The sequence below is a fragment of the Mobula birostris genome, chromosome 25 (genome assembly GCF_030028105.1).
Source record: "Mobula birostris isolate sMobBir1 chromosome 25, sMobBir1.hap1, whole genome shotgun sequence".
In the NCBI taxonomy this organism is placed as follows: Eukaryota; Metazoa; Chordata; class Chondrichthyes; order Myliobatiformes; family Myliobatidae; genus Mobula; species Mobula birostris.
This window is the reverse complement of record NC_092394.1, coordinates 4,310,590-4,322,703: the sequence shown is the minus strand read 5'-3', so window position 1 is coordinate 4,322,703 and position 12,114 is coordinate 4,310,590. Positions and strand designations below refer to the sequence as shown.

At 46.9% G+C, this 12,114-nt stretch overlaps 1 protein-coding gene across 1 annotated transcript; it reads left to right on the top strand.

The window, feature by feature from the left end:
• The first annotated feature begins 2,151 nt into the window (after positions 1 to 2,151).
• LOC140187500 (tRNA uridine(34) hydroxylase-like) lies at positions 2,152 to 11,617 on the top strand. The gene is made up of 3 exons (XM_072242842.1): positions 2,152 to 2,296; positions 5,067 to 5,175; positions 9,009 to 11,617. Exons 1-3 carry the CDS (start codon positions 2,162 to 2,164, stop codon positions 9,278 to 9,280), a joined length of 516 nt encoding a protein of 171 aa, XP_072098943.1. The 5' UTR covers positions 2,152 to 2,161; the 3' UTR covers positions 9,281 to 11,617.
• The last annotated feature ends 497 nt before the right edge of the window (positions 11,618 to 12,114 follow it).

Genomic DNA, 12,114 nt, shown 5'->3' with positions numbered 1-12,114 from the left:
ACCAGGTACTGGGACTGGTGCGGACGGGTCTGACACTAACACCAGGTACTGGGACTGGTGCGGACGGGTCTGACACTGTAACACCAGGTACTGGGACTGGTGCGGACGGGTCTGACACTGTAACACCAGGTACTGGGACTGGTGCGGACGGGTCTGACACTGTAACACCAGGTACTGGGACTGCAGTAAAGTGCCTCTGGAATCTCACTGCACTGGTGTGTTGCCGGGATTGCAGCGTTGACCCTCATTTTCTGTAACCTTGGTCTTTGCAGTCCCTGCAGACATTGAAAGCTCTTACTTTGTTGTGTAAACAAGTGAGTAGGCGTGTTTGAAAGGGCAATTTCAAGCAGGGTTAAACTTTCACAGTGACAAGGGTTCATTAATAGGTGATCAATTACAGCAGGGTTGGGAATTTATGGAAACAAGACTGCTGAGGCTGGAATCTACTGGGGGATCTCTGTAAGTCAAGCAGCCTCTGTGGATGGAGGTGGGAGATCTTGTTGGTGTTTTTGGTCAAAATTCTGCATCCAAACCAACATCATTTCCAGTTCTAGACCTGCCACAGCCAAAATGCTGGGGGAAAATGAATGGCCACCTTATGAAGATAATATTGTAAAGTTTAGCTTTTATTAGTCACATGCATACTGAACCACACAGTGAAATGTGTCAACAACCAACACATTCTGAGGGTGTGCTGGGAATAGCCCGCAAATGTCACCACGCTTCTGGTGCTAACGTAGCATGTCCATAACTTACTGATTTTAAACTCTACACTTTTGGACTGTGGGAGGAAATCAGAGCACCTGGAGGAAATCCACGTGGTCATGGAGAGAATGTGCAAACTGTTAGAGACACTGGCGGGAATAAACTGGGATCGCTGGTGATGGGAGCGTTACATTAACTGCGCATTTATACAGGCACCTTTAATATAACTCTACAGAACATTATGGGATGTAGCAAATTTTGCTGAAAGCGTGTGGGTTTTAAACTAGTGGAGGTGTTGAGAGGGTGTGGAACAGGATGTGGGAATGCTGGATCTTGGCAGTTGAGACTCTGCCCATCTGTGGTGGAATGATAAAATCTGTTGAACTTTACTGACCAGGTACGGAACTGATTGTGGTGCAGGAGTGAGAATCAAAACTCATATCCTTTGGAGGCCATTTGTCTTATCAAGCCTGTACTAGCTTGGACCAATTCCACCAGTTAAATGACGCCCCCCGGTTTCCCTCTTCATTGTGATCAGCAGTAACTATGCATGTGAAGAAGTGGGTCATGCAGCAGCTGTAGAGAGAGAAATGGATTATCGGAGCAAACAGAATTGGTGTTTGAAATAACGAGCGATTTGCTAAAAGCTGGTGCGGCCCAGGAGACCTGTGAAAGCTGGCCTCAGTGGATGAGTTTACCAGTAACATTTTGCTACGGGGGGTTTAAGTAACAAACTAGGTCCTGATTACAGAATAAAACAGGTCTGATAGCAAATCCAATTTTCTATTACAACAATGGGTGCACAATATAATTAGTGAACTTCCTGAAACTTGGGTGTTGTTGCTTTTGCATTCCAGGTTTCTGCTTTTATCTGTTATCATCACATTAACACAATCCACATCACTATCTACTAGTTATTAGCCTTTGCTATTCTTCCCCCTACAACAGCAATGACATTGGAACGATGCACGAACTGGAAAGGCTGGGTATCTGACATTCTGGAATCCGGGACTCAAAGCTGCACCGTGTCGGACAGGTGCAGGGCTGTTCGTGGAACAGGCTTTGGGTACTTTTGAACCATTCAGGGCAACACCAAGGAGCCAGAGAGGGGGTGGGGTGGGGAGTCACAGTTATTAGCTTGGGGTGGCCCTGGGTACCCGGTCCTGGTACCTCCGCTGGGGGTAGGAGCTGAGAAAGCGCTCTTCAGTCACAGGTACGGCCGTCTTCATCCCACATCCTTGCTGGCACGGGAATATCCGGGTGGGGGTGGGTCTCCTGGGACCACCGACACATACTAATTCCCCGTTCCTCGCTGTCATGGGATCCTGCTGTGCACAGAACCTGTCGCATTGGGTTGGGCTGGGGGCTTTTGGTCATGGGAGAAGCCGGGTTCTGAGGGAATAGAAAGGGTGGGGGGGCGGGGTCAGTTGAGAGGGTTTGTCCAGGAGGTGGGGTCATGGCCCGGGATCTGGGCTGCGTCATGGAGCCGGTGACCGAGTGGATCCGGCACCGCTTCCCTTCGGTACGGTACCTGGGCTCGGACGCTGTGGAGAAGCTGCTTCGGGAGGAGCGGGAGCGGCTGCTAGTTTTGGTGAGCGCGGACAGACCGATCCCGATGGGGCAGCGGGTCCGGGCAACTTAAACCGCCCAACGGCCAGGCCGCAACTCAGCGCTGGCAAATGACCCGGGATATATACAACGTATCCTCCCCCAAACTCTCTTGTACGCAAACCGCGTCTCTTCCTGTAACCCCGATTCTTTCCTTCCCGTCTCTCATCCCCTATTTCTTCGCCCACCCTCGTCTCTTAACCCCCATCTCTTCTCCGTCTCTTCAGCCACTCCCGTCTACTTACCCCACCTTTCTTATCCCCATCTCTTACCCCCGTCTTTCCCCCACCTGTCTCTTATCCACCGTCTCTTCCCCATTTCTTAACCGTCTCTTACCTCCTATTACTTACTTCCTGACTCTCAACCCCCATATCTTACCCCAACTCTTACCCTGTGTCTTATCTCCTTCACTTACCCCATCACTCACTCCTCTCTCTTACCATCCCCATCTCTTCCCCCCATCTCTTCCCTCATCAAATAATATATTTACATTACTGAAATGTTAAATATGCTTAGCTTAACTCTAAACTCCAACTCAATATAGAATGCATCTCAACTTATACAAAGTATTATGTAAAATAGTCTTACAGACTTGAAAAAATTACGTAAAGCAAAGATACTTTCAAAAACCATGAAAAGTTTCTAAATATATAAAAAATACTATAAAGAGTAGCAAACTAAATCAAGTCAATATTTGGTGTGACCAGCCTTTGCCTTGAAAACTGCGTCACTTCTCTCAGGTACACTTGTGCAGTTCTAGAAGAAAATCAGCTGGTAAATTGTTCCAAGCATTTTGAAGAATTTGCCTGATTTCATCTGCAGACTCTGGCTGTCTCACTTGCTTCTGTCTCTCCAGGTAATCCTAGACAGCCTCGATGATGTCAAGATCAGGACTCTGTGGAGACCATACCATTATTGCAGAGCTCTTTATTTTTCTCTTCATTGAAGATAGTTCTTTATGGCCTTGGCTGTATGTTTGGAGTCATTGTCCTGTTGCAGAATGAAGGTGGGACTGATCAGATGCTTCTCTGATGGTGTGTGATGGATGAGAATCTGCTTATATTCTTCTCAGCATTGAGGATCCATTAATTCTGACCAGATCACCAACTCCATTTGCAGAAATGCAGCCCCAGACCTGCAGGGAGCCTCTGCCCTGCTTCGCTGTTGACTGTAGACACTCAACCACGTAGAGCTCACCAGCTTTCTACAGATATACTGCCTCCTGTTTGAGCCAAAAGATGAGAAGTTTGACTTGTCAGTCCAGGGCACTTGCTGTCCTTGTTCAGTACCCCTGTCCTTGTGTTTTTGTGCATAGGTGAGTCTCTTGGCTTTGTTTCCTCTTCGGAGGAATGGATTCTCGGCAGCAATTCTTTCACAAAGAGCACTTCTGACAAGACTTCTCCGAATAGTGTTCGATATTGAGGGAGAGTGCAGAATAACACCAGGAGGCCAGCATGCAGGCTATCCAACTGAACTTTATTGACAACACTTTTCTTCGTACGGCTTTGAGATTTACCTCAGTGTCATTTTTGTGCCCGAGTTCTGCCTGTTGCTGATGAACATTCTCACTCTGCCTGACTGTAGTAACAGCTTTCTCTATTGTCAGATGTACCTGCAACGAAGTCTCTCTGACAATTTGGTGCCTAGTAGCCCGACAACAATCCTGGCTCTAATGAGCTCATCTCTCAGATTTCCATATGCACAGTTGTCCGACAAGGCATACAACGCTGTGATAAAGTCATTTACACTTTCAGGCTCCTGTTTTTTGGAGTTGAACTTTGCCCTCTCATATATCACTCTAAGCTTTCCTATGAAATATTCTTTAATTTGTCCTGAACTGTGTTGTACTCCTTTTCCTGAGCATCTGTCAATCCTAATAGCCTCATGATGTCATCTGCATTATCACCCATGCAGTATATCAGTGTGCTTACTTGATGCTCTTCTGAAGCCTGAGTGAGATTGCTTGCAACCCTGAATCTCTCAAAGCGTCTGAACTATCTCTCAAAGTCCCCTGGTTAGAGAAATCAAATGTCCCAGGGGGCTTTATTAGGTAAGTAGCTGTAGGTACTGCAGGTATTTGCTCTATTTTCCTGCTTGTTTATTTATTATTTTTATTGGACTTCAAAAGTCCCCTTTTCTCTCCCTGAGAGTTTGACTGACTTCTCTGCTGTGTCTGTGCCTCTGGGCACTTCCCCAGGCTAGTGGCCCACAATGTATCTGCTTTTGAGTGTAGCTTGAAGGTGTTGCCTAGCAACGCTGGCCAGGTCAAAGCTCATCCTCATGGTGCATACAATTTGGCATACTAGCAAAGGCAGTTTAGGTTGATAAGTCTGAATATTTTTCATAGATATGTGCAAACAAGAACAGTCTTACTGTAAATTCTTGCTTGTTGGGAATCTCACTTTCTCTGGACTTTCCCCCGTGAAATAAACACCTAATGGGGTTCAGATGGCAATTCTCAGTACCACGTCCTCACCTTTGCCTTGGGTACAGGAGGTCATTCGGCCCACCCCAGTGACCCTGTCCAGCCCATTCTCCTACTATGACTTACTCGCACATGTGTCAGTACCCCCGCCTCCCCCGCGACTACGGAACATTAACCCACCAACCCTGCACATCACTGGGATGTTAGAGGAGATGGAGCCCCTCCCCAGAGTGGGAGAACCCTCACCTCCCCGCTCGGTCACAGGTAGAGCGTGCAAGCTCCACCCAGGGAGTGAAGCCAACAGACCAGGGTCTCCCTCTCGTTACAGGACGTCCGCAGTCTGGCCGAGTATGAAGTCAGTCACTTGGAGGGAGCCGTTCGCATCGACCCAGAGACCACCGACATGGAGAAGATGGTGAAGGAGCTGGGTCTGGCAGGTAGGGACCACCAGGAGCCTGGCCTGGACACTGAGCTGTTTGTGAATAACACATACCATCCACAACAAGCATGTTTTCCCAGGGCCTCCTCTACTCCCTCTCATTCCATTGCCCCCCTTCTCTTCTTCTCACCTGTCCATCGCCTCCCTCTGTTTCCCCTCCTTTTCTTCTTTCCATGGTCCACTCTCCTATCCTATCAGGTTCCTTCTTCAGCCCTTTATCTTTTTCACCTATCACCTCCCAGCTTCTCACTTCATCCCCTCTTCCCTTACCCACCTTCCCCCTCACCTGGTCTCACCCATCACCTGCCAATTTGTACTCCTTCCCCTCTCCCCACTTTCCTTTCCAATCCTGATAAAGGGTCGTGGCCGGAAACATCGATTGTTTGTTCATTTCCGTGGATGCTGCCTGACCTGCTGAGTTCCTCCAGCATCTTGTGTGTGTTGCTCGGCAGAATCTCGAGTTTATGACTTGCTGTAGGTGGGGCTGTTTCGCAGGACTGCAGTGTCCAGGACAAGGGTCAGTGACCCCTCCCCTCAGACCACTCGTACCCTGGCGAAAATAACACCCTGTGTCCACGGACACCAGGAAGATGTTCTTGGACTGTTGGGTACCACCAGGGATAAATTGCATCCCAGATCAGAATGGCAATATTTTAATTTACTTGCTGCTTGGTTATTGTACTTTGTACTGTCATGCAGCTGTGGAGGCTGAGTCATTGCGTATGTTAAAGTGGAGGTTGATAGGTTCTTGATTAGTCAGGGCACCAAAGGTTATGGGAAGTAAACAGGGGAATAGGGTTGAGAAGGTTAATAAATCAGCATTGATGGAATGGCATAGACTCGATGGGCGGAATGGCCTTATTATGTGCCTATGTCTTATGGTCTTAATAGGAACCCAAAGGGCAACATCTCCACCCGGAGGGTGGTCAGTATATGGACTGAGATGCCAGAAGAAGTTGTTGAGGCAGGTACATTAACGGCATTTGAAACGTTTGGACAGGAAAGTTTCTGAGCAGGGGTTCCCAGCCTGGAGTCCACAGAGCCCTTGCTTACTGGTATTGTTCCACGGCTTAAAAAAGGTGGGAATGCCTGGCTTAGAGAGATATGGGCAAACGCGGGCAAATGGAACGGGCTCAGGTGGCAATCTTGGTCACCGTGGACCAGTTGGAACAACACACACAAAATGCTGGAGGGACTCAGCAGGCCAGGCAGCATCTATGGAAAGCAGTACAGCCGCCGTATCGGGCAGGACTGGAGAAGAGGGCTGAGGAGTAGATTTAGAAGGTGGGGGAGAGGAGAGAGAAACGCAAGGTGATAGGTGAAACCTCAAGGAGGAGGGATGAAGCAGGGAGCTGGGAAGTTGATTGACACAGGGCTGGGGAAGGGGGAGTCTGATCGGAGAGGACAGAAGGCCATGGAAGAAAGTAAAGGAGGGAAGAGCACCCCCTTCCAGTCTGTGTGACTCTTTGACTCTTGTGGTGACTGATTCCAGCTTCAGACATCCCGCAGCCCCTCTGCCGGGACGATGTTGTGGATAGCAGACCACGTCTCAGACATCCCCGGAACTGCCTGCAGTCAGGTGTAAACAGCAGGCGGGTCCTGGAGAAATCTCTAGTGCTTGGGTGGGTGTGTAACTACCACACTGTAAGTGCCAGGTTTGTTGGGTTGCACCTGGAGCTCAGTGGTGTAATAGTCCCAGGCAAAGAGGTCCTCGTAGCTCCCATCACCACCTCCTATCCCAACCAGGACTGGGTTAGAGGGAAATCAGTTATTTATTTTTTATGATTATGATTATGAAGATACGTAGTCCTCTTTTATTGTCATTTAGTAATGCATGCATTAAGAAATGATACATTATTTCCTCCGGTGCGATATCACAAAACACAGGACAAACCAAGACTGAAAAAACTGACAAAACCACATAATTATAACATGTAGTTACAAACGGTGTAACAATACCATAACTTGATGAAGAAGTCCGTGAGCGCAGTAAAGTTCAAAGTTTCTCAAAGTTTTTTATTGGCTCATATACAGAGGTGCAGGAAAAAACGTCGGGCACCCCATTGATGCAGATCAGCTCATTTCACAGTGCATTGAGGTAAAAGAATAACAGACTGCGGTTCCAGTGACGTCATCACCCAGAATGGCTGCTTAAAATAATAGTTTCTCCGAAAAAAAAACGCTTATTTCGCCCCGTTAAACTGCCAAATACAAAATCTCTTGATAATACCTGAACTGGTAAGGGGAGCAAGAATGGGGAAAAGGGATGGAAACAAAACAAGCGTCATTGCAGAGCCTGTAAATGAAGAAAATACAGAGAACAGCTCTCCTACACAGGCGCAAGATGGCGAAGTTAACGCTACCCCTCATTCAAACGAAGAGGCAAGTTTAGCAAAAGTTCTGGAGGAGATACGGGGCTTTCGTAAAGACATAAAACAACTAAACAATATTAAATCTGAGCTCACCAACGTTAATCAAAAAGTAGCGGAAGCAGATGTGAAATACCCTTAGAAAGTAAGACCATATATTTTGGGTACATACCTCAATAATGGTTGAAAAGAGAGGTAAGAGTCCATCTTACGGTACTAGGGGACTGTTCAATAGTCTTTTAACAGCGGGGTAGAATCTGCCCTTCAGCCTGGTGAGACGTGCTTTCGTGCTTTTGTACCTTCTGCCTGACGGGAGGGGGGAAAAGAGAGAATGTCCGGGAAGAGTAGAGCCGTTGATTGTGCTGGCTGCTTTACTGAGGCAGCCAGAAGTGTAGGCTTTAAGACCGATTTGATAGATGTACCCAAAATCATGAGGGCTATAGACAAGATAATTGCAAGCAGGCATTTTCCACTGAGGTGGGTGAGATCAGAACGGGAGGTCATGGGTTAAGGGTACCACAGATTAGAAGGATGTCCCTATAGAAGCAGGATGACTGGAGGCCTGTGACTAGTGGTGTGCCACAGGGATCAGTGCTGGGTCCGTTGTTGTTTGTCATCTGTGTCAATGATCTGGATGATAATGTGGTTAACTGGATCAGCAAATTTACAGATGACACCAAGATTGGAGGGGACGCAGTGGAAGTGAGGAAGGCTATCAAAGCTTGCAGCAGGATCTGGACCAGCTGGAAAAATGGCAGATGGAATTTAATGCAGACAAGTGTGAGGTGTTGCGTTTTGGGAGGACAAACCAGGGTGGGTCTTACACAGTGAGTGATAGGGCATTGAGGAGTGCGGTAGAACAGGGATTTGGAAATGCAGATCCATAATTTCTTCAAAGTGGCATCAAAGTTCGATAAAATCATAAAGAAAGATTTTGACACATTGGCCTTCAAGGTCAAAATATTGATTACAGGAGATGGAATGTTTTAAGTTGAAGTTGTATAAGATGTTGATGAGGCCTAATTTGGAATATTGTGTGCATTTCTGGTCACCTACCTATAGGAAAGACATCAGTAAGATTGAACAAGTACAGAGAAAATTTACAGGGATGTTGCCAGGACTTGAGGGCCTGAGTTAGAGGGAAAGGTTGAACAGGTTAGGACCTTATTCCCCAGCGATGGAAGAATGAGGGAGATTTGTTAGAGTTACTCAAAATTATAAGGGGTATAGCTAGGGTAAACGCAAGCAGGTTTTCCCACTAAGGTTGGGTGAGACTACACAGGTCATGGGTTAAGGGTGAAAGGTGAAATGATTAACCTCCTCTGGACTCTCTCCAATACCAGCACATCCTTTCTTCAATACAGGGCCCCAAACTGCTCATAAACCTCCGAGTGCGGTCTGACCGATGCTTTATAAATTTCTGATTATGTATTATATCCAGTCACAATGGATCTCGTTGCAGGTGATCTGAAGGACAAAGAGCTAGTGTGCTATTGCACGGCAGGTTACCACGGCTCGGAGATGGCTCAGAAACTGCAGCAGGCTCTGGCGTCAGGTCCTGAGCAGCCGGGGCACGATTGCCCAGTGGTCTACAACCTGGAGGGAGGCCTGGCGAAGTGGGCCAATGAGAGGAAACCCATAGTGGATGGCAAGGAGCAGCCCACCCACCTGGTTCACCCCTACAACAAGGTCTGGGCTGAGCTGGTGGAGCCCGAGTTCAGGGCTCCAATATGATCCCACACCGAGAGCAACACGCACAACACGCTGAAGGAACTCCGCAGGTCAGACAGCCTTTGTGGAGAGGAAAAACCGTCGATGTTTGGGCCGAGACCTAATGTATTTATAGAAAATAGGTGCAGCAGTAGGCCATTCGGCCCTTCGAGCCTGCACCGCCATTCAGTACGATCATGGCTGATCATCCAACTCAGAACCCTGTACCTGCCTTCCCCCCCATACCCCCTGATCCCTTTAGCCACAAGGGCCATATCTAACTCCCTCTTAAATATAGCCAATGAACTGGCCTCAACTGTTTCCTGTGGCAGAGCATTCCACAGATTCACCACTCTCTGTGTGAAGAAGTTTTTCCTCATCTCGGTCCTAAAAGGCTTCCCCTTTATCCTCAAACTGTGACCCCTTGTTCTGGACTTCCCCAACATCGGGAACAATCTTCCTGCATCTAGCCTGTCCAATCCCTTTAGGATTTTATACGTTTCAATAAGATCCCCCCTCAATCTTCTAATTTCCAGCCTAGTCGATCCAGTCTTTCATCGTATGAAAGTCCTGCCATCCCAGGAATCAATCTGGTGAACCTTCTTTGTACCCCCTCTATGGAAAGAATGTCTTTCCTCTGCACACAATACTCCAGGTGTGGTCTCACCAAGGCCTTGTACAACTGCAGTAGTACCTCCCTGCTCCTGTACTCGAATCCTCTTGCTATGAATGCCACATCAATACCTTACCCCCAATACCGTGTGCTTTAAGTTTGCACACTAATCTCCTGTGTGGGACCTTGTCAAAAGTCTTTTGAAAATCCAAATATACCACATCCACTGGTTCTCCCCTATCCACTCTACTAGTTACATCCTCAAAAAATTCTATGAGATTCGTCAGACATGATTTTCCTTTCACAAATCCATGCTGACTTTGTCCGATGATTTCACCGCTTTCCAAATGTGCTGTTATCACATCTTTGATAACTGACTCCAGCAGTTTCCCCACCACTGACGTTAGGCTAACCAGTCTATAATTCTCCGGTTTCTCTCTCCCTCCTTTTTTAAAAAGTGGGGTTACATTAGCCACCCTCCAATCCTCAGGAACTAGTCCAGAATCTAACGAGTTTTGAAAAATTATCACTAATGCATCCACTATTTCTTGGGCTACTTCCTTAAGCACTCTGGGATGCAGACCATCTGGCCCTGGGGATTTATCTGCCTTCAATCCCTTCAATTTACCTAACACCACTTTCCTACTAACATGTATTAATCAAACTACTCAGTTTCTCCATCTCACTAGACCCTCGATCCCCTACTATTTCCAGAAGATTATTTATGTCCTCCTTAGTGAAGACAGAACCAAAGTCGTTATTCAATTGGTCTGCCATGTCCTTGTTCCCCATGATCAATTCACCTTTTTCTGTCTGTAAGGGACCTACATTTGTCTTAACCAATCTTTTTCTTTTCATATATCTATAAAAGCTTTTACAGTCAGTTTTTATGTTCCCTGCCAGTTTTCTCTCATAATCTTTTTTCCCTTTCCTAATTAAGCCCTTTGTCCTCCTCTGCTGGACTCTGAATTTCTCCCAGTCCTCAGGTGTGCTGCTTTTTCTGGCTAATTTTTATGTTTCTTCTTTGGAATTGATACTATCCCTAATTTCCCTTGTCAGCCACGGGTGCACTACCTTCCCTGGTTTATTCTTTTGCCAAACTGGGATGAACAATTGTTGTAGTTCATCCATGCGATCTTTAAATGCTTGCCATTGCATATCCACCATCAACCCTTTAAGTATCATTTGCCAGTCTATCTTAGCTAATTCACATCTCATACCTTCAAAGTTACCCTTCTTTAAGTTCAGAACCTTTGTTTCTGAATTAGCTATATCAATCTCCATCTTAATGAAGAATTCCACTGTATTATGGTCACTCTTACCCAAGGGGCCTCGCACGACAAGATTGCTAACTAACCCTTCCTCATTGCTCAATACCCAGTCTAGAACGGCCTGCTCCCTAGTTGGTTCCTCAACATGTTGGTTCAGAAAACTATCCAGCATACATTCCAAGAAATCCTCTTTCTCAGCACCCTTACCAATTTGGTTCACTCAATCTATATGTAGATTGAAGTCACCCATTACATCTGCTTTATATATGGGGATGAATCCATTATATATGATCCCAGACCAATCTCCAATTCTGATCCTTCTGCCCTGCACAGCAACTATTTGTGGCAAGGTGAAATTTGTGGACTAATAATCAAGGTTAGAAGATGTAACTTGGATTTCTGTGTACACACAGGGTCTGACGCATTGTCCAAACAATCAAAGCAGCTGTGAATACAATAAAGTGCTGGTGCTCTCTGCTGACTGGCCTCCTCCTGTGTAAAACTGGATCTTTGTGACAATACATTTCCCTACTCCCTACACACACAAAACACACACACACTCACCCTCCTGCACAAACACACACATCCTTGCTCACACACACTCACCCCCCTGCACAAACACACACAGACACACACACGTACTCACACTCACCCTGGCGAGGGTGGTAATGCTGGGCTGGAGGAGCTGGTTGTGTTATCAGTGGTTTGATGGGGTGAGGGGAGAGACAGGCTGTTCTTTCCCAAAGTGGGTGACACTGGTGGAACATCGGATTTGTGACCTGTTGCTCACTCGATAATAGAGGGAAAGGTGCAGGTGTTTTGTACGGATCGATTCATCCCCATTATCCTCACGGTGGTTCATTGCAGTTGTGTGAGCTGGGGGATAACCAGCGACCAGCGCCAGCCTCACCCGGGCTCAGGCACTGAGCTGTCAGCCATGATTAGGAGTTCAAGGCTGCAGTTCGAATCTCTAG

Coding starts and splice junctions, on each gene's coding strand:
- LOC140187500 (XM_072242842.1), top strand. CDS start 2,162: ATGGCCCGGGATCTGGGCTGCGTCATGGAGCCGGTGACCGAGTGGATC. Junction 2,297..5,066: donor GGGAGCGGCTGCTAGTTTTG/GTGAGCGCGGAC, acceptor CTCTCGTTACAG/GACGTCCGCAGTCTGGCCGA. Junction 5,176..9,008: donor GAAGGAGCTGGGTCTGGCAG/GTAGGGACCACC, acceptor ATCTCGTTGCAG/GTGATCTGAAGGACAAAGAG.